Source organism: Amphiprion ocellaris, chromosome 21 (assembly GCF_022539595.1).
Source record: "Amphiprion ocellaris isolate individual 3 ecotype Okinawa chromosome 21, ASM2253959v1, whole genome shotgun sequence".
NCBI classification, from domain to species: Eukaryota; Metazoa; Chordata; class Actinopteri; family Pomacentridae; genus Amphiprion; species Amphiprion ocellaris.
The window spans coordinates 20,873,145-20,896,035 of NC_072786.1; the positions used below are offsets into that span (position 1 = coordinate 20,873,145).

The 22,891-nt window shown below is 40.4% G+C and overlaps 1 protein-coding gene across 4 annotated transcripts in view; it reads right to left on the bottom strand.

The window, feature by feature from the left end:
* The window catches only part of sbf1 (SET binding factor 1), a 67,567-nt gene that overhangs the window by 18,452 nt on the left and 26,224 nt on the right, over positions 1-22,891 (bottom strand). For 2 of the 4 annotated variants that reach the window (XM_023286500.3, XM_023286499.3), the window contains exons 6-23: positions 21,725-21,802; positions 18,359-18,388; positions 16,692-16,797; positions 15,792-15,924; positions 15,545-15,653; positions 13,761-13,874; positions 7,824-7,901; positions 7,088-7,201; positions 6,816-6,944; positions 4,183-4,281; positions 3,829-4,036; positions 3,282-3,394; positions 2,868-3,017; positions 2,160-2,228; positions 1,750-1,911; positions 1,287-1,552; positions 732-904; positions 568-641 (exon numbers count right to left, since the gene is read on the bottom strand). In XM_023286500.3, coding sequence (XP_023142268.1) covers positions 568-641; positions 732-904; positions 1,287-1,552; positions 1,750-1,911; positions 2,160-2,228; positions 2,868-3,017; positions 3,282-3,394; positions 3,829-4,036; positions 4,183-4,281; positions 6,816-6,944; positions 7,088-7,201; positions 7,824-7,901; positions 13,761-13,874; positions 15,545-15,653; positions 15,792-15,924; positions 16,692-16,797; positions 18,359-18,388; positions 21,725-21,802 — 2,205 coding nt within the window. The remainder of the gene's footprint in view (positions 1-567; positions 642-731; positions 905-1,286; positions 1,553-1,749; positions 1,912-2,159; positions 2,229-2,867; positions 3,018-3,281; positions 3,395-3,828; positions 4,037-4,182; positions 4,282-6,815; positions 6,945-7,087; positions 7,202-7,823; positions 7,902-13,760; positions 13,875-15,544; positions 15,654-15,791; positions 15,925-16,691; positions 16,798-18,358; positions 18,389-21,724; positions 21,803-22,891) is intronic. The other 2 variants (XM_023286501.3, XM_023286502.3) reach the window with 2 other exon arrangements.

Here is a 22,891-nt window from a genome sequence, read left to right on the forward strand (position 1 = left end):
GCTAGCAGCTGTGAATTATGTTCTCTGCTCCACCCACAATCACATTTCCACAAGCTCAACTCGTCCTGTTCAGGACACCCACTTGCATGTTACAACAAAAATGCTGACAGGATGTTGGGAGAGCAGTGTCAGGGAGGAGATGAGGAGGATCCTGCTCACACGATTGTGTAGCCAAGCAGCTGCATGTTCTAGCCACAAGCCTTTACTGAAATGACAAAACATGGAGCTCAGCATAGCCACCGTCCCTCTTTAACACACTACACGCAGGACAATCAGCACCCTTCAGACTGAAGGCACTCTGCTCTGGAGGAGCTCAGGGAGCTACAGCAGTCAGGCCGAGCTCCGCCAGCCTCAGAGACCAAACAGCACAACAACACAGAGCAATCACCCAGCATGCACTGCTCAGGCGTGCTGTGAGTCACACGGTTCTGTCTCAGGCAGACAGACGTACCTGTTGTGACACTGTGAGCCTGAGCTGTAGGGATTGGTGGACAGGGGAGTGGGCGGGGCTGGCTGGGGGTCTGCATGGCCTTTATCCATTGGGATGTAAAAATAGGAATTGGTTACCTTTTGGATCGGAGGCAATCTTTTACTCTCCCTGTGGACTGCGTCTAACGTCTCGATGTGCATCTGAACAATATCTGCAAAGAAACAAACACAGAGATGAAGGCAGAGGACAGAGAGGATGCATTTTGATAGCAGTGCCTGTGAAACTTCTTAGATCTTTGTACCTGGTATCATGGTGTGGAGAGCCTTAAGGTGCTCGTTCGTCACGCCGCTCTCATTACACACTTTATCTACAAAGCGGTTGATAAAGCGCACCACAGAGTTGGCCACATCTGAGCTCTCAGCATCTTCAAAGCCACTCTCTGTGTCGTAGCTCTCCGCCATGCTGCCTGCAATACTGCAAGACAAAAAAACCTTCTTTAAACATTTATGTTTCTAAATTCATAAAACAGTCAACCTTAGTAATCTTCTACAGTACAAAACAAAACAGGGTCTGAGCTTAGCATCTCTGTACTTTTACAACAATGCTAGGATGTCATTATTGTTGTATCTGCCCATGCTACATTGGCATGAATTCCTGCTTGCTTTTAGCTATAGAAAAATGTCAACAACATTTTACATTACTCTACATGTCCTTGATCAAAAAACACCTAAAATGTGACTAAAATATGTGACAGAAAGCAGTCTGCACTTTTTACAGATCCAGTAGAATATTTTGATGTTTTATTGTGTAAGTGTGGTTCCTTTAAGTCCCTAAACATGCAGACAGCTGTTCCTACCTGTTTGTGACGTAGCTGTTGCTGACGCTCTCCACATCTCCGAGACCAGAACTCCTCAGCAGACGGTTCTTGCTGGTGTCCAGCGGCAGCAGCAGGTAGCTCATCCTGTTGGCATAGTGGATGGCCTGGCTGAACACAGTGCTCTCCTCCTTCTGCACACGCTCTGTCTGCATTTCCTTGCTGAGCGTCGGCCACAGGCGACTCTGCTCTGATGCCAGCTCCAGGGCGCTGATTTCCCTTCCGTTGCCTGACCCGTCCTGCTGCTCCTGAGATCAAATTAAAGGAGGCTTATTAATGATGAATGGCTTTAAAACAAATGTGACACTGTGCTCAGCAGGGTAGGAGAATGACTCATTAGCCTACTTGCTGCAGTGGCAGATTTCTCTCAGAAATTCACTAAGATTATCATTCAATAACTTTTTGCTTAGCCTGATAATCCAGTCATAGCAATGTAGGTGCTCACAGAGTTGTTCTGCTGCTCTCCATCTTCTGTCTCCAGGTACAGAGCCCTGATGTGGTTCTGGACGTCGCTGTAGAACATTGCCTCCCAGAACTGCATGGTGGTCCACACCATGTGCTCTTGTACGCAGCTGTAGGCAAACTGAGTGATGCCTGCTCCCATTTTCTGTCAAAGACAAAGACATTGTGGGATGTTTATGAAGGAGATGAGCCACTTTAAATATCTTAAGATTCAGGACTAAGCTCATTCAATGAGCCTAGTGAAAGAAACCCCATCAAAAGCTCCCAACTCAAGTTTTTGTCACTCAGATTATAAAATCCCAAAAGAACACTGGATTTTTACTGGATTTGTGGGCTTGATAGTTGAATCTGTGAAATGTGGAGTGACTTTGGTAATGCTGGTTATATACTTACTCTGCAGAAGGCTGTGACCAGTGGAAGGAGGGCAGCTGCAATACCATGTTCATCTATATGAGAACAGTCCTGAACAAACAACAGATGAGCCATGAAGGACACACTTGCAAAGAATAAAGCAAGACTTGCATTAAAAACACAGAAAAATAGTTTAATAATCGTATCCTGATCAGTTTCTAAAACGAATATGTCCTGCATATTTGTATTTGCACAAATCACACTAAGACACCATGATGCACATACGTTCATCCTGTGCAAACAATTTTAGATTAGTAAATACAAAGCATGCCGCTGTTTATATATAGGGTCATATGAGACATCATAATTGTTTGCTATTAGTCCTGTAGGTTCAATAGATTCCAAATAAAATGACAGAGGGTATCTTTTAATTAGCAAATTTACTAGACCAACAATTGTCAATTGACAGACAGTTGTCATGCCTTTCTTTTATGCATCAAAAAAAGCATTGGATCCTACATTTCCCATAATGCAACTCACTAGCATTTTTTGTTCAATACTTTCCACCTAATTAACCCCCATGTCTACAAAAGTACTAAGTCTGCAGTTTATAAGAGAAGCTTTATGCTGCAAATTTGTTATGGGACTTAATTATGTCCCTTAATTATGTTTTCAGACTTCTGAGTTTTCACAGAGTTAAACCCCTTTAAAGGCTGTAGGCCTGAATTGTTATAGCGTGTTCGGGTTCACCTGTAAGGTGCAGTTCATCATGCGGACAATGTAGTCAAACTGTTGGTCATCTAGCACTGCTCGGTTCTGTAGGACGTGCTGATTGAGCTCCTGGGTCAAACAAACTCGGGCTGCCCGACCCTTCAACGCACGCAGTACAGCTGGCATTAACTAGACAGAGACAACAAAAACAAAAAAACACATTCAACACACAAAAACTCACAAATGCAGCACAGAAGTACAGGAAAACAAGCTGCATTGTTGCAGCACAAGACACAAAGCACAAATAGTAACATTTATTGTCTAGATGTATTGTGTTTCAAGGATTTGAAAACTGAATTTTACAGTTTTTTAGGACTTCTTTCTAATCTTAAAATAGGGCGCTCTCCAAAAGTGTGCAGTCAGCTTGGTCTGGTCGAGATGTATCTTTCTTACCTTCTTGGCCTCCAGCATTTTGTTCTCAAAGATGTATGTGATGCAGTTCCTAACCACCTCCAGCCTACGTGCGCTGTTAGCCATCACGTTGCCATTTCTGTCCACAATATCTCCTGTAGAGACAGACGATGTATCACACACTCATTCATCACTGCAGCACTGAGCTCAGCCCCATTAAACTCAAACTGTGAGGCAGTCTGTCTGAAGTGGAAAGTTCATTCAGGAAGTTTGAGGTGCAAGTGAAGTGATGTTGAACTTGGTGTTAATGTTTTCAAACTTCACACCCGCAGTGTTAAAAAACAATTACCAAGTGTTTGCCACTGTTTGTCTAACCACTGCTACAACCACATTCCCTTTCCAGCCTTCATATTTTGACTGAATACAGTTTGTGTTCCCAGACTTGCAGACTTATAAAGTGCTATATTCCCTTTGCAAAATGTGTATTTACAGACAGTTTTGGCCTATTTTTTGAACTCAAAAACTGCAAAGAACAGCACTAGCAGCTGACTGTTATTTTGTGGACCCCTCAGTTCCTCCCCCAGCTCACCCAGTGGAGGCCCTGATGGCACCATGCCCTTGACCTCTGCCTTGACCACAGGAGGAGCAGTCTTGAGCTTGGCAGCAGCATGATCGATGAAGAGCTGCACCGCAACGTCGTCCAGCACCGGAAAGGGTGTCTGATTCTGTGTGGAGGTCTGGCTGTTTTCTGATGGTCGCTGGACTTTGTGCATGGCCACAGCAGGGTAGGGGTTCTCCTGGAGGGAGGGATAGAAAGTGATGGTGAGAGAAAATTATAAGAAAGACGGAAGGAACAACAGGAGTAGTAGCAGCAGAATGAAGGCTAGGTAGAGAATATTCCTTGAGAAACGGTATTTTTTGCTAAATTCATCTGAGAACGTACGTTTTTGAAGAGCTGCTCTGCAAGCTCCTTGACATGGTTTAGGACTTTGTGTGGACAGGCCTCCTCTTGTCGTATCCGCTCCACCTCGTTGGCTACCAGCTGTGGAAACAGGACAGTTAGGAAGTTTGTCAAATTTCAACATCTTTCTTCCATTTTTGAGCCATGTGTGCTTAGTTACCACAAATTAACACTGATAATGGTTAAGTAGCAATTGATCTTTTTAACCTGAAATTAAAAAACAAATATTACAACAAAACAAAAAGATTTCCTGTTGATGGTGGCTAAAATTTAAAATCCAAAATGTATTTTTTCAGTTCTAATAATAAAGTAATCTTGAGGAGTTTTTGACCTTCAGTAGTGCAATGATGCATTATTTCCAAAGACAAGAGAACCAACTCATTGTTGTCACCATTAATTGATCTGTTAGATAAATATTTTTGTCTATAAAAAGATAGGAAATAGTGAAAAATGCCTGATATAATTTCCCATCAATTAAAGTGAATGTCTTCAAATGTCAGGGTTTGTTCAACCAACAATGCAAGCTCACATATATGTAGTTTATGATCACGTTTTACAAATAAAAGAATCAAATCCTTAAATTTGAAAAGCTATAAACAGCAAGTATTACACAGCTTTTTCTAGAAATATATTTGATTGTCAAAATTACTGCACACTAATTTTCTGTCAATCAATATAATCAATTAATCAGCTGATCCTTGCACCTGATATACACTCACTGGCCACTTCATTATTTACACCTTGCTATTAAAAGGTTGGACCCCCTTTTGCCATCAGAACTGCTTGAAGTCTGTCTGGTGTACTTTCAACAAGGTGTTGGAAACATTCCTCAGAGATTTTGGTCCATATTAACATGACAGCATCATGTAGTTGCTGCAGATTTGTCAGCTGAACATCCATGATGCAAATCTCCTGTTCTACCACATCCCAAAGGTTCTATTGGATTGAGATCTGGTGACTGTGGAGGTCACTGGAGTACAGTGAACAAGAAACCAGTCTGAGATTTGAGTTTTGTGGCATGGAGCATTATCCTGCTGGAAGTAGCATCAGAAGATGGTCACTGTGGTCATAAAGGGATGGACATGGTCAGCAACAATACTCAGGAAGGCTGCGGCATTTAAACAATGCTCAACTGGTACTAAGTGGCCCAAAGTGTGTCAAGAAAATATCCCCCACACCTTTACACCACCAGCAGCAGCCTGAACCGTTGATAAAAGGCAGGATAGATCCATACTTCCATGTTGTTTATGCCAAATTCTGATCATCTGAATGTTGCAGCTGAAATCAAGACTCATCAAATCAGGTAACATTTTTCCAATCTGCTATTGTGCATTTTTATTGAGCCTGTGTGAACTGTAGCCTCAGTTTACTGTTCTTAGTTGAAAGGAGTGGCACCTGGTGTCTTCTGCTGCTGTAGTCCATCTTCTTCAAGGTTGGACGTGTTGTGTGTTCAGAGATGGTATTCTGCATTCCTTGGTTGTAACCAGTGGTTATTTGAATTACTGTTTCCTTTCTATCATCTCCAACCAGTCTGTCCATTCTCCTCTGACCTCTCACATCAACAAGGCATTTTCATCCACACAACTGCTGTTCACTGGATATTTTCTTTTTTTTTTTAGACCATTCTCTGTAAACCCTACAGATGGTTGTGTGTGAAAATCCCAGTAGATCAGCAGTTTGTGAAATTATCAGACCAGCCCATCTGGCACCAACCACCATGCCACGTTTAAAGTCACTTAAATCCCCTTTCTTCCCCATTCTGATGCTCAGTCTGAACTTCAACAAGTTGTCATGACTATGTCTACATGTCTAAGTGCATTGAGTTGCAGCCATGTGATTGGCTGATTAGCTATTTGTGTCAACAAGCCATTGAATATGTGTACCTAATAAAGTGACCGGTGAGTATATGTTAATGATAGTTTCATGCTATTCTTCTGATCAACATTCGGTGGCGGCAATGAGCCAAAAGTAAGGACGAAGTCTGCTTGCTGGCAAACATGAATGTTAACAATGCAGGCTTTAACATAAACACTGTCTTTACAAATGTCTAATGAGAAAAGATATGCAAGCTAATAATTCATTATATATGAGGGACTGCAAATGTCAACAGAAGTTTGTTCATTTATCACAAAACTGCAGAAGGTTTCTTTAGAAACTGTTTGGTGATTCAGTTATTACTACAAACTGCACCTGAATCCACAAAACAAAAGATAAAACACACAATGGTTTTTGTGAACAGTTTTGTGTTATCATATTTTGAATGTATTTTGTCATAAAAATGTCACAATCAAAAAAGTAAAATACAGACACTGCTGATACTTTCCTGCATCTTTTTACCACAACTGAAGCAGTAAACCCTGACAACCTACTCACTACAAGCAAGTACATTTTTTTCTTGTTCACAAATAGTTTTTACTATGAGCTACAGGTCTGCAGGCTACAGGTTTTTGCCTAGTAGACATCACATCTGGCAGCTAAAACAGTGAAAAAGACTTCTGCTGACAAACTAACAAAACAGATTTTCCTGTCCTGATCGTGGCCATCCTCAGTCACAGTGGCCTTTAATAAGTCAACACGCACAAAAAAACTGGTAGATACTGGGCTGAAAGACTCACCTCATCAAACAGGTCAGTGGCCCTGTAGGGAGGCCCCCTCTCTGACACGAAGCCTGCAAACGCCATGCCGTCCAACACCTTCATGAGGAAGTCGTCCTCAGTCAGTGCCCTCTGGCCCAGGAAGGCAGCCTGTGGAAAGACATGATCAACAGTGTCACCACACACTGTCGGCTTCTCTTTTCTTTTCTTTTAATGCACTCTCACTCATTAAAGCATGCTGATGATAGGTCTGCAGTGTTACATGCAGTAATGTTTACGGCGTATTGGTGTACCTTATGGAAGCGGATCACAGGTTCAGGGTGAATGCGAATGATATGTAAACACCAGCGGTAGCCCTGGAAGAGCCGAGCGAACAGCCACAGGAAGACACCTCGGATCTCCTTATCCTGAAACACAAACAGCACTCACGTTAAAAACAACTCACACAGGTACATACACAAAACGAGAACAAGGAAGTGAGGTGGGAGAGTCTGGAAAGTTTTGAGAAGTCTGGACCTGCTCTCTCAGACAAGATAGACCTGCTATTTTCTGATATTTAACACCCTTCTCATGCTAACAAGAAGAAAATACATACCTATTTGCTCTTTAGGGCATTAGACCTATAAGAGTAATGACAACATGAACACTGTGGTACAGTAAATTTGTTCACTTTTCCTCGTATTATTGTTGAAGGCATGAGCAGCTTGTTTGTTTGAGCCTGTGTCATGTTATGTTATCCACTGAACAGAATCTGGTATTTTGCTTAAGTACTGGGTGAAAGTGCTGTAAACAAAGGGCTGGAGCCATGGGAAATCATTTCCACTGCTTAATATCCTCAAGAAAATATAAGTAAAAGGTTATAATAGTTGCCTAGAGGCAAATATGGCAGTCATCACCAATTCATGTCCAAGCCAGGCCCTTCATTTCGTGTCTTCACTCTACTGTTGCTGTCTAATCAAAGCATAGTCCCGTAAAATAATGAAAAAAAGACTACGCATTTCAAAATGATTGCAACAGTTTCTTCCTTGCCTGGATCTTCAGTGCAGAAGGTTGCGTGGACTGTGGGGGGAAGGCATGATCAGCGACTTCCAGCTCTGGATCCAAAACCTGCAACACAAAGGGGACCTGAGTTGAGACCAGAGTCAAAGAAAACAACATCCCTGCAGAAACTTTGACTGTACTTGGAGTGTTATAAATTTCAAAATGACTGTCTACAAGAGTTATGAGGTCAATGACCAGGTCAATTCCAAATCTCTGCTTTTTGAATCACATTTCTGTGTTTTTCCAGTTAGTGATATCTTTGCAAACTGGACATTGCTGTAGTGTTCTTCTCTAAACTTCAGAAGTTTGTAGTAGTAGTTTAGTAGTTGCAACAGTGCTCCTCTCTTCTGTCCTGGTCTTGGAAGTATGTATACAAAAAGGCCCATATTCAAACCATTTCTATACAAAAGAGTAAGCTTCTTATTTAGGTTTTTGGTTTGGCTCGTTTGCATCATCCAAAAATGTGCTATATTCAATATTGTTATCATTATTGGCTTTAATCCTCTGAAGCAGAAACTTTGTAGTGGGTTTGAATGCCATGTTATCTTAAAGATCACCAAAATTACACATACAACTTTCCAAAAGTCCTTGAACTAATCATATGCGAGTTCTGGTTACAGCAGAAAAATCGTGATATTTCAGCCAAATTATTTCATTATGAATGCTTTTTTAGAACATTTACTAAAAAGGAACAATTTGCTCCAGTTTCTGGAAAAAAAATTGAATTCTGAGCTCCTCGAACACAGATTCCAATTAATGACAGTCACAAGACCAGAATTGAGAGACTTTGCGGCTGAACTGCAGGATGTGTTTACACAGAGCAGAGTGGAGACGGACATGAAAAAGAAATGAAATATACATGAGCCCACAGTGTGTAAAAATGTGGTGGGAGCAAACAATGGCCACAAACTTACAGTTTAGAGGGTTAAAATGTGTATGAACTCTGTTTTCTTTACATTTCCTGTCATTTGTTGGTCATAAGGTTGTAGAAAATTGGAAGCAAGTGTGGAGACAGACATAGCTGCAGTGGCAACAGACGCCAATCACCACATAATCTTCCTTGGAAACAGTTTTTGGTCTCAGGGTCATTACATGAAAATTCATCCAGCTAACTGCAAGGAGAGCAGAGCAGCTAAGCCCTGGTTTAAGGTTGCTGTCCAACAATCTACAGGATCGGTGTTCATGGAAACTTCATCCAAACCACATTTTCAGACAATTTAACAAATTACAGCCGTGTTATACAAACCCCTGATCAGCCTCTAGCTTTGCTTTTATCTCCTCTTGTGCCTTGTTTCAGTGAAGGAGGGGTCAGTCTGCCTGATATGGAAGCTGATTGCAAAGACGTGGGTTTTGGGTCTCCAGTCACAGCCTGTCTGATTAGAGTCATCATCCTCCAAATTATGAATCCGTCCATACAGATAGGACTGCTGGGTGAGGACAGTGAGCTTCACTTTGACCCAAACAGAGCGACGACCAAAAGGTTTGTAAAGCACACAGGGCAGCCAGGAACAGAAAAAGTCCCAACCACAAAAACAAGAGGCAGAATCCCTGGATTTCACAATAAAATCATTTTCTTTTTATGAAATCTGTTTATTCTGGGCCTTGACAACTTAGGTATTTGGCAGATGTCCTAAGTCATTGGCTCCAAGTTCAGGGTCTTGTTGAGGATACTCTGACACACAAAATCTGCTGTCAATTTAGTGATGCAATACTATTATTAGAACTGGACAACACAGTACAATGACTACTGTAATCACAGGTTCCAGCCTATGATCCAAATGTCGCATTAAACCAAATTACGGTAAATTATGTCAGAATTAACTCACATGAGGGGTTTAATGCACTAAGTCACCCTGTCAAACACATTCAAGAAAAGGACATCGGTATAGGTGAAAGCAGATGATAACAATGCAATTAAAAAGCCATAATTAAATGCATCGATAAAAGAAGCACATCACAAGGTTGAGCAGGAATTGTTGTGGTCTGATCTTGCACTTGTGATAAGAGGGCGGACAGAGGGTCTAATAAAGTGGAGGCTGAAGCAGGTTGCAGGCTGTTCTGAAGGAAGGTCTCTCAGAACACAATGTGCTGATTCAACACAAGAGAAGATGAGAAGGTGATGGGATGAGATTTCTGATATGAGGATAATTCTGTCTCTTAGTGCTACACTTCAGCTTGTATGGCTTAGGGTCATGATAAACCAGAGTTTAAAGATATTCTTTTCAGCTTGTTATTTGTGACAAATATCAATGAGGTGAGGGGACACTGACTAATTTTTTCTGAGCTTTCCCTGAAGTTCATTTGCTTTCCAAACCATGCTACCAAACAGATGCTGAAGATTTGAAATGAATCTATTTTGCAAGCAGCTGTAGGCTGGATTACAACATTTGTCCTAAAGACAGCCTGGGTGGCATCTCATGACAAGTTCCAAATCAGGACTTCATACAAAAAAGTGTTTAAATGTCAGGTATGTAATACAATTCAAAAGAAAATGGGCCTCTGAAAGGTTGACCCAATATGTATGTGGAGCACCTGTATGCCGTCATGGTCACCTGCTTTATCCTTTCCTTCTTTTTCTATGTCAGTTTTCCTAAAGGAGTGAGGTCCTGATAACTGCGTAATTTTACAACACATATTATGTTTAGCAGCACTGAAGCGGTTGTCAGGCACCCTCTGAACTGTAACAAAGTTAAGTACACAGAAAAACAATTCTGCAGTACTAGTACGCAGATCAATTCTACCAGATACATGAAGTGTTGACTTGTTTGAAGTACGTTTGTTTGACTGATTAGAAGATATCTAAGGGTCAAACATAAATACTGTGAGAGTATGTGAGAAGTTACAGTTAAATTAAAAAAATCAGGCTCTCCCCAGCATCCAAACACACTTGGCATGTCTGAGCTGAGAATGCCAACTCCAGTCATCATCTAAATAAACACATACTACCCTTTGCCTCAGTGACAGACAGCTGCAAGAACTCCAACGTTGTGCAAGCAGCAAGGAAAAATTATCCTCTGGCTTGTGCCAAGCTTGTCAATCTTTTACCAAAAACTAATCAGTCTTTTTAAACAGAGGCAATAATCAAATAAAGTGAGTTATCATGTCATATACGTGACTGCAATCGCAACAGCAAACTGGCCGGAGTCTCCAGGAAGGGACAGACTCGGCATCATTACACACAGTAGGAGGGTTTTCCCATAACTGGCCAAGTGCAATCAAGATAGCTACAAATATTTCATTTCATATACAGATGGGATGTAAATGTGAGAGCCTCACATAGTCACTTTTATAGCTTTATTTTCATCCTTATTGTACTTTTGTATTTCTTGTTTTACTTCTCCATGGTTCATTTGCATCTATCTGTTTAACATGTAAATGTTAATTAGTGTGTCTATGTGGAGTACATGTTTAATGACAAGACGACAAAGGAAATCATAAAGTTCTGCAAATAAACCCTGTGGTAAATCCTGGGAATTTTCTCTGATCTTTGCTTTATCGAGAATCATTGACTAAATTTACAATGCTGGTGCCTACAATGAAATCATGAAAACAGCTTCTGTGCAGCGGAACTGCTAACAATTCACCAATGTTGTACTGATGTATTTTATACTTTTATCCATCCATCCATCCATTATCTATACACCGCTTAATCCTTATCGAGAACATGCAAACTCCACATAGTAAGATCCTAGGCCTAGGCCAGGATGCAAACCGGGGATCTTCTAGCTGTAAGGCGTCAGTGCTAACCACCGAGCCACTGTGCAGCCCACTTTTATTCATGATTTATAATATATAAAATATGAATCTGCAAAGTAACTAGTGCATACTTTGGTGCTAAAAGAGCAGTGTTCCCCCTGTGAGTTGTAGTGGAGTGCACTCAGGATAGTGGGGCTCTGATCTTGTGTGAAGCCAGAAGTCAATGGTTTCTTTTGGTTTGGCCTTTTTGTTGCACATTTAAAGATTGTGCTGACTTGAAGGTTTTTTTGATTTGGGTAATTTGGAGGTGGTTAGGCTGCAGATGCTATCAGCAGTTGACCTCTGGTTCAATTCCTGGCCACCTGAACCTTTACTATATGTCATTCCCTGCTTTCTTTCTCCACATCTCGTGTATTTCTCTGATGCTATCAAAACAATGGTAAAATTTTGTTCTTTTGTAATATTGTATCTCTGTGGATCAGTTAAGTGTTTTTTATAAAGGCCACAAAAAAAAACTGATAGGGAACTCAAAAAAAAACCCCACGCTTCAACACAAAATACAAGATTCAAGTATTTGTGCCCTCTCAGTCATCATTTAGAACACACCGCATAAACTGAACGCGTTTTTCTACTCCATGTTTCCTTGAAAAAACTGCTTCAAAGTTCTCTCAGGTTGAACTGAATCTGTGAGTGAACCAAAACTTTGCAGCACATTCATTCTGTTCCTTCCACTGTAACTTTCGTTTACTGCTTGGGCTTGTCGTTACGCTGGAAAGCACCCATGCACGATTTCACAGTATTTTTGCTTTCATTTATAAAGCTTTGTTTTACTTTCGACATTGCAGAGTTGTTTTTGCTATTAATCAGTGTCAGACTCTCCCATTATATCCACGGATTTACAATGCAGGAAAACCAGCAAAGTGTATATTGTGAATACTTTTTATGACTGCTGTGTAATTCTGTAAAAAACATTTGAGGCAATTTACAAACAGTATCATCTTTAAGAGTTTGTACAGCAGACTGTTTGCAACTCTACGGCATGTGAGTTGGCAGAGTAGTGTGATAGCTGAGTGGATTACAGCATGGCTGTCAAGGGTGTGTCTCAGATATTACATCAAACAAGATTCAGAGAAGCTAAGAGCAGTAATTTTGTGTTAACAAATTATTCTTCGTGACTGTAACCTTAACAGTTTAAATCTTATCAAGCAAATTTCTCATGACTGGAAAGCAATTCCCTGCAAATGTTTCCTTACCATCAATACACAAGACAGTCAATAAAATGAGTTACAACAAGTCCCACAGATTACATAAGCATATCTATTTGTTATGAAACATGAACAAATAAAACAGTGCCAACGGAGGGAAGCAGGAACAGAATTTATGAAGCCTGCAAATAACAATAAGAGAATAAGGAAGCCAGAATATCATGTCTTTAAACACTTACATAAAAAGCATTTCTGAGAATGGGCGGGCACTGGAATACTGGAAGGGGATGCAGCTGCAAGATGCAGTTAAGTGCTTGATATAAGCTGGCTTTTTTTCAAGTGCTAGAAATGAACAGAATAGTGCAGCGCAGAAATAGCACGTGATAAAAAAAAATGTCTAACTCTACATGTGAGGGTGACATGGTCATAACGTCCGCTGAGTTCTCAGCATCAAAGTGACAAGTTAAAAACTCTAACTGAAGAGAAACTAAAACCCAAAACAAAAAACACCAAAGACTCTTTTCAAGACCCTGGAAAATATATTAATGTCCTTCAAAGTACAGTGATGATGAGAATAACAGTATTTTACTGAGCAAGTAATGGAGATAAATTCTAAAAGCAGTGAAAGAAAGTTTATGAAGTGAAATCACTGATGCTCTGTGACTACTACCAATTCCATATTTATTAGCTATCTTTTCTGTACTTTGTATCTGTTACAGGCATCTAAAAGTTGCACTAAACTCTTATGCTATTATGCACATAACCATGTCAAAAACCTACAATAATTCACTGCAAAAAAAGACCCATACAAATGAATTACACCAAAAGTAAAATTACATTCTAAACAAGTAATGCAAAGACATAGATGGAAAAACAATCCTTAAAGAGCTTCCTGGTATATCATCCCACAAAGCACTACTGGGGAATTTATTGCTTGGTAGAAACCAGCCACTGGCTGTTAATGAGATCTCTAAGTATCCAGTAGCAGTGTGTATTATGGGAGTGTTCTGGTTGCAGCTCTTACCATGGAGAGTGCAGTCTGGGTCTGCTGTAGGAGAGGTTCAGGTAGCAGGGAGATATGGACACACTCAGGGATGGTGACCGTGCCTCCGTCCAGGTCAGCGATGATCACATCCAACTGAAAACACACGCACATGTAACATGCTTTGCATCTCTGCTTCTGGGATTGTTGACAAAAGTACAGCACCATGATACACGAGCTAATTAGAGCAACTGAAAGACAAACGCACAGACAGAGAAAGTCGTTTCTCTCAGCAGCTGCTCATTACTAACCTATCAAACAACAAAAAACACGCATTCACATTTCAGTGCAGACAGACGGACAGAAAGGCTGCCCAGATGATAGCCTTTGACCCTGACCACTGCTCATACGTTGTTGATGGCTGTGTGACTGCTGCACAAAACACTGCATCTCGTTGTAAGTGGAGATAATGGCTCCATGAGGACGGTGAGGCGAGTGGAACCCAGCAGAACACGGTCACACACATTTAACAGGAGGCTTCATTACACTCTCAACAGGCCTTAATAAGACAGCACTATATTATTTTCTTTGATCGTGAGATTGAGACACTAATTATTGTCATGTATATTGGCATAATTTCTCTTGGCAAGGTTTGTAAAGAGCATTGTATTAGAATCTTAAGAGCCTAAAGAGGTCAGCAGGGAGAAAATAACCAGATGGCAAAAGGGGCGGTGTAATAAAAGACAGCTGAACCATTGCTTAACAGGTTAGTAAGACTTTACATACACCTGCTGTAATCAAAACTCAAATCCAGGTCGGAGTAGCTGAGGGTACATTTCAGGATATTATAGATATATTAGGAAGAAGTCCTCCTCAGTGTGATAGGAAGAGCCATTCTGGTCTCATTTGGAGGCAAGTTAAACTATAGAACAAGCCATTTACTTTTCAACACTGAGATTGCTTTTCCTCCATCATGTGTCCATGTTGAACACAGTAGTGTGTTTTTTAGCAATACTGCTTGTTTGTTTGTTATTGATACAGTGAGTTATGTGAAGCTGGCATTTTGTCTTCCAGCTGGCTGTGTGTTGCCAACATTTTCTGCTGCTTCAGGCGGCCTCCCTGGTTGATCTCTCTTCCAAAGCTGCTTCATTATCACTTTCAGAGAGCAGTGCCAACGGTCTCCCATAAAACAGCTACAATGGTAAATGAGGGACAGTGTTGTTCGAAACATTTTTAACTGCTTTCTGGTGAGCTACTCCACTTTGGTGGACATCACCTACCCACTTTGTTCATGTGTACAGACCTAAAAAGAGAACACATTTGTCAAAATCACATTCCCATATTTACATTGTAAGGTTTGTTACTCCACCAAGGAATGCGTCGGAGTTATTTGACAATCTCTGTTGATTTGTCTGTCAGTTTGTCTGTCTGGCTGTTAGCAACATGGACTAATGGATTTGGATGAAATTTTCAGGGAAGGTCAGAAATGACACAAGGACCAAGTGATTAGATTTTGCCAGTGATCATACAACAACTGAGCAGCCTTGGCAGAGTACTGCGTTGTCTGAGTGCTTTTCTTGTTGGTTTCTTCTGTCCATACCAGTGCAGACAAAATTTTACTCACCTCAAAATGCTGCATATCTTTATATACAACTGTATGTGTCAACGCACTGATTGTCTCTTGTTCAGCACTCAACACGTCGTTTTAACACTGAATTGGTTCTGTGCGGCTGCAGTGATGCAGTTTTTCCTCAAAACTAGTAGAGTTTATTCTGTCTTATAAATAATTGTCTCCTATCTGTCATATTACAGCAATAATAACTCACCAGTTCTTGTGTCTCAGAGCGGAAGAATGAATTGACACCGATGATGAAGGGGGTGGGCGTGCTCAAGACCTCTAGTAGTTTTCCCGGTAAGATGGGAACATAAGTGAAACTGAGAAGACACAGCATAGAAGAAGTTTAACACATCAACAGCTCTTGGCTATGTTGACAGTGTTTTACTCTGCAAACAGAACCACAACCAGATTGATCTAAAGACACAGGCGGAAGTGACTAAAGAGTAATAACACACCTGTATTTGAGGGGGAACATGATGGCCAGCAGTCCTCGGCAGGCATCTGTTAGTCTCTGGTAGCTGCTGGAGAGGAACAAGATCTTATGCTCCGTCAGGGCTGCACAGAACAGATACAGCACGTTGACTATACCTGGGGGAGGACAGAGCACAGACAGGACATCAGTGGTCATCTATAGGGAAGAACAAGGTTTAATAGTAGAAGAATTTTGACAGTTATACCACCTTACCAATACATTTAACATTTAACAAGCTCACAGGTAAAGATCACACTGGCTTTACATGTTCTTAGTGTATAATTGCGAACGGCATACATAAATAAAAAATAACTATAAATAGAAGTTGTCTTGTTATATATAAACGGTGTTCAAAATATCTAACGTGAGATCTGGCTTAACAACGGAGTCAGTCCTTAGCTTTATCACACCTTGATTATTTTACAACACTATGGTAGCATCTCAAGTTCTTTGCTGTGCATGAGGATCACATTGTTCCCAAGCATTATAGTCGCTTCAGGATTATTGCAAAAAGCATATTATTTTATTCATTACTTGCTTTATCAGAAATACTCTAATGACAATAAAAATAAGAAAAGTCACTAAAACAACGAAGCATTTTACTTGTTAATTTGTCTGTGCCTTCTCAAGTTGGAAAGACAACTTGAGAAGGCAAGTTGTCTAATATAGGCATAACAATATATGCATAGAGTCTCTTCATTATATGCATATTATATTGATGTCACTTTAATATTAAAAAATATATTGATACAGGTGTTGTTGTAGTGGGTTGTATTGCTATATTTATACTGTCATTATGCAGTTTTGATGATGATGTAAATAAAGAAACAAATGCCTAGAAAAAAAAAGTATTTATCAGTTCCATAATCATTTCTGTCCATACCGAGCTGTCTGAAGAGCTGTGCCACGCTGCTGCCGCTGATAGGAAGGGAGTCGTTGATGGGAGTCTGGATAACTTGCCGGTCGCCAGCACCTAATGTTATAGTCCTCTATAGAGTGAAAGAGAGGGGAAAAAAGAAGGATTGAACCAGAGGTGAGAAAAACAGGAGAACAAAAGCTGCCTCTCAGAAAATCGGTGTTTGACAGCGGGGTTTAATCACAGTTGTGCGTGTCCACAGAGCAGCGTGAGTCAGAGACAAGAGTGATGGAGAATCCCAGCAGCTTAGCAGGTACATGACAAATAAAACACAAGCCATTCCAGCTGATCAGGACGTGAATGAGGCTGGGCAGGACTCCATGCCAACGACCTTACTCCAAAACAACACCAGCATCACCGTATCAAAGAGGCTTTATGAGCCACAGACATCCCACAGACATGGCAGGTGTCATGCGCTGAGAATTTTCCACTGCAGTCTGACATGGAAAGCAACTAACAGGTGACTTGGTGTGGATAATTCCCTTGGGCTGTAAAGTGTATCCAGGGATAAAATGAACATCTCTAACATTTAGCCCTGCAGTAACTCTAAACCGAGTTTACTTGGAATCTGTAATAAGTTTGAAATAAAGAGCTTTTGTTGCAAAGCGCTACAACAGTACATATGCATATTACAAGGATTCAATTCAATGAAATTCAATCTGTGATTGCAATGCACCATGTCTAATAACTGTCCTCTCTTACAGACAGACTAATTGACTTTTGCAGAACTAGAAATCTACTGCGCTCTAGACAGAAGACCGAGCCAATAAATATTGATTTGTGTGTGATTTTGGATAACAAGCGCATCCGGGAGTGGTAATAGATGATTTCGACAACAAAGTTATGAATCAGTGCGTTGGGGCAAACAATAACACAGTACAACCAAGGACTGCAGCACAAGATGAGGCTCTCTGAAATTGTCTAAGGCACTGCATGACTATTACAGAGTTTGAGGCTCGTTTTTCTTTATTTGAACTTAACACAGACTACAGATCAAGTTCGATATGGCTTTGGAGCCGAGCTAGGAAAAAGTGCAGCATTATCTCATGCTATCTACAGCAGCAGCAATAGTGTCGGCAGCCACAGGCAAACTGTTAGCAATTCAATACTGTGATCCAACATCTGACCATCAGGTGTGTTCAATTCATTTTTTGTTGGGGTTACATCAGCTGCTTCAAAGAAACTTGTGACACAAGTGTTCTTTACTTGGCCATTGAGAAAATACTGACTGTTAAATGATTCCTTGCAGCTGGGAGGCTGCTGGCTTCATTTGCTACTAGACTATTGCCTTGCCTATTGTAACTGAATGTGTACTTTGTAATGTAAAATGGGCCTCTTTTTTGTACTTTCTCATCAGAGCTACTGCTTTATACAAAAGAAACAAACCAATGATCAAATTTCCTTATCATGACTACAGGGAAAGTAGAGGCTCATGCTTGTGCCCAGGCGGGCAGTCTGTACGTGAAATGATCAGTTGTTGGTCACATATTGAGTCTGTATCAAAGCATTTTGATTGGTTCTCCAGTCACAGGAGGTGTGCATGGATTTGCTGAAGGAAATTGGTGGAGAAAAGGAAGCTTAGAAAGCTGAGAGCTGATTGGTAGCATGGGGAGAATAAAGTCAGGCTGGCGTACCAAACTCTCCTCTTTCTCCTCCAGGCCCGGCTACACAAGAACACAGCAGACACACATACACACACCCCCCGCAGGATAAGACACAGGTTAGAAACAATAGGAGGGAGGACACAGAGTGCCCAAACTTGACAACAGTATGACGGTCATGTATCAGCATGGCAAAACAAATAAGCTGCACTGACAATAACATCATGAACTGGAAGATGAGAACTGTGAAAAAATATAGGATGAGTGCAACATCAGATATGAGATACACACATGCAAAACAAAGTAAAGCTATAACTTGACATTCAGCAGCACAGCAACAGCAATACATGACTAATTATTTGAACTCAAACTCAAAATATACACAGCAATAATAGTACAAATGATGATATGTTAAAATGTCACGTGTAACAGTAATAACAGAGACAAAGGGAAGGAAGTCAGCAGTATACATTACTTTAACTCAGGTTTACTGTGGCTCTCACACACAAACACACACACCCTACTAACTTACAGTGGAGGGGCCGTATTGAACACAAGATTTATTTTTGTCTTGTTAGATACTAGAAGGTGTAATTGCTCTTTAACGTTCTGAACTCTGAGCAGTATGAATAGTGTTTTTTGCTCCCGTCACATTTTTTCTCACTGTGTTCACCGTCAAAGTCCTACATCTCCATGGAAACAGCACAGCCATAGCTACAAGCAGAGAGAACTCACAAATCTCTTCTGTAGAATATACCAAAGTCATAGGGGTCAGAAAAAAAGTCCCAGAATTTTTGTAATGTGACTGTTCACTGCAGCTGAGTGAGAAACTGCTTCTCAGTGGCACTAAAGAGTGCAATATTTATAGATTTTTACAGAATCTAGTTACAGTAAATGGTTTATTTTTGGCAAGTTTTCTGAGAAGATATGTTGTGTGAACAAGAACCTTCAGAAAGTAAAGATTTGGGGTATTATTAGTGTTTTTACAGTTTTGTGTTTTAATAAATTTTAGGTTCAGATGGAAAGGAAGCTACTAAATGAGGTCTACCAACTCCCCATGTCCTTGCAAGGTTTTGAAATTCTTCTGTATCAGTAACACTGGCAGAAAAGGGAATTTCTGAAACTCAGGTATTTCAGTTCCACAACTGAAAACATCTGACCATGGTTTAACATTTTCCAACACCATATGACTAGTTTAAACCATAACGCATAATAAAACTGATACTAGAAACAGCAAAGTTCCTGCACTGAAACTAATTTATGGTCTCAGACACACTGACACACCACTCTGAAAAAGGTAAATTTGAATTTCACAGGCCCTGTTAAGAACACACATGTGGCACCTCATGTGACAGTGTGACAGAAAAAGCCAATGACCTCCAGCAGAACAACTTGTGCAACTTTCACTTTGATTGGATTTTCTTTTATGTCTTACTGTTGACTCAAAGTTCTTTTGTGCATCTCCTAAATCAAACTGTCAGCCAGACCACTTGGCAGTGTGAGACAGTGTCAACAAACACTGACTGGAATTCCCTGTTCCTGGAATAACTTCAGCTAATTTCAGAGACACATTTGCACATGTTCCTGTAACAGCTCAATCTCTACTGGATGAGCACTTGACTTTGCTCCAGACTAAACAAAAGTTGCCTAACATCATGGGGAAATCTCACACTACCACACATATACTCACACAAAGGGAAGCCAGAGATCAGGATCATGTATGACGGCAAGAATTTCATACACTGTTCAACAGAAAGCATGCATAAAAAACAATCTGTTTGTCTCTTTTCTATGTTAAGGATTTACTAACCAGAAGGTCATCCTGCTGCTTGACCTTGAAATGTCAACATTTCTCACATCAAGTCAACAGCCTTGGGACTGTGTAAACTACTCGGATAAATGACTGTTTATGACTGGAAGTTGTAACTTCTTACAGGTCAGCCTATCTTCATTACACATGTTTTTTTTACAAGCTGAACAGTAGCACTGCCATGCAAAGGGACCTTTCTTTTTTAACAAATGTGAAAGGTTTGCTCCATGTGATAAAAGATTAGATGTTGATACAACATTCTGCCCCATTCATACAGAATATGAATGTAACTTAAAAAATGTAATGTCAATATGCCTTGGTAGTGCTGTGTTACTATTGTAGGAGGTAAACTAGTTAGAATATGCAGCTGACACTGATGTAGACACACACATTGCTAAATTCACTACAGTTACCAAAGCTCCATATACACAACTCCAGCATGTGAAGAGATACAAACCTTGACAAATCTGTCAGTCTTGGTTGCTAAGCTATGATTGGACAGTTGATGTTCAGGGGAGGGGTTTGCTAAGCAGTCAGTTGAAATCAAACCATCTTCTGAATCAAAGTGTTTACAAGTCTTTTTTAAAAACATTTTCTCTGTTACTTAATATCTGACTTCAGTACAAACTTACACACACACGCATATAAAACATAATTCCCTATGGGTTTGACAAAAGTTGTTTGATGTGTGACAGTGTTGCCACGACAGCATGTGTAACAGCAGAGACTATTTTAGCATTGTGTTGCTGCCATTGAGATGTTGTGTGTGTGAGTAGAGGTTGACATGAACAAACAGTCTGTGGTAATGATAGACATTTAGTGAGAATGACAGAAGTTCTGTGTGATTAAACGGGTATAGGAATGTGTGTAAGTGTGTGTTACTCTTTCTAAGTGGCCTGGGTTCCTCTTGAGTCATAAGGACAGAACTGTTTGTGCTTGGTGGGAGAGAAGCAGAACAAACTCATTTGTCTGGGCTCTTAAGGATGATCAAGTATAGAAAAGGACTAAGCATAAGCTTGGTCTGTGCACTGATGACTGTGTTTTCAGATGTGAGTTAGAGTGTGAGGAGAGCTGCGCATTAGCTCTGCTGTTTGGGTCTGTTTGTGTGTTAACACTGATTAGATCTGATTCTCTCATTCAGATGCTGTGCTGCCCAGTAGGAAGCCATCTGTCATCCCATATGGTCACCAGGCAGCTGAACTACGACCTGCACAGCAACGGGCTTCTGTGTGTGTGTGTCTGTGTGAGTGTTTTAGAGGGTGAGAAAACAACCTGAAAACAATCCATGTTCTTAAAAGCTTATCAATAGCTGTAGCAAATCAAGTTAGGGGCAAACGTGAGAGAAGAAAACAAGAAATGAAATGTCTGAAATGATTAACTTGATTATGTGAAAAATATTTGACCACAAAATACACAAAAAAGCAGGTCAAAAAGAGCTGAAGTGCCATCACTCACACATGATTTGAAATGACTGCAAGAAAGAACACATTCCTTAAAGGAAAAACAACAACGCCGGTCTGTTTGATTAACAGAATCAGTAACATCGAGCTGGTTGTTGATTGGAGAAGCTTGCAGAACGAGAAAGTTACCTGGAGACAGGCCAGCAGCCAGTCACAGGCCAGGGCCTGAGGAACTTTGTCTAAACTACAAACTGTGGATTCATCTATCTGTAACACAGAGGAACCAGTGTACAGTAGGGTGCACACAAATGACACACAAGGGTTACAACATCTGGAAACCACAGTGGGAGGGTTCACCTGGTGTGCATTCAGAAAAAACAGACACTTCCTACTGTATGTGCACCATGTGTAAATCACTGGAAAACTTGGTTTAGTTCACTCAAACAAAAACAAATTAAAAAACAGCAGGTGCTCACAATTTTAGGAGATGAAAAACAGTAAGTAAAATTACAAAATCTGTTGAAAAAAATAGTAGAGGAGAAAGAAAATGGCTTTAAAAAAAAAGAGACAAAAAAGAAATCATAAAATGTCATGACAATAAGCTCTCAAGTAAATACAATGTTTCACCTGCTGGTGCATGTTAACGTGCACAAACATATGCATATGTGCAAAACAATTTAGTGTGATGAATTATTTATAAAGTGTATGAATGCATAGCAAAAAACAGTGGCCTTGGTGGAAATATTGTATCTCAGCTATAAAATGTGCAAAAACAAACAAAAACATGTTGATAGTGGTTATAAATGGGGAGACTGCTGTTTCTTCCTTGGGTAACATTCCTTACAAAATGTGATGATTTGATTAGTATCACAAAGAAGGCTATGTGTCTCACAAAGCTTTGTCATTATTGTCTCCCTCTAAGTCAATATCATTAAAACGGAATTGAACAATGTTGACAATATCGACACCAATTTATTTTATATGACAGCTGACTGGGCTGTCAATGAAACTGTCCCCCAGGGACAAAGACCTGCAGTGACTCCAGCCCAATGAAGACAAGTGGAGTCATTTCAAACCTCACAAATCCCTGTAGTTAATGAATTATCCAAAACCTATACTCAAAGAAATGTGCAGGCACACTACAAGCACTTCCGCATGTGTGCATTGTGTATGATGTATCGTAATCTCATTTACATGCATACATAGCATACACATAAAGGGATGGAGGGACTGAAGCTTTCAACCGAAATTAATATTCTTCTTTTGTATGAAGCTAGCACAAAAGCAACACTGGTTGTTTATGGCGAGTAAAGAGCTGTACTAGCAGGCTGTGCCAAGCTCTGCTCCTATTCGCTG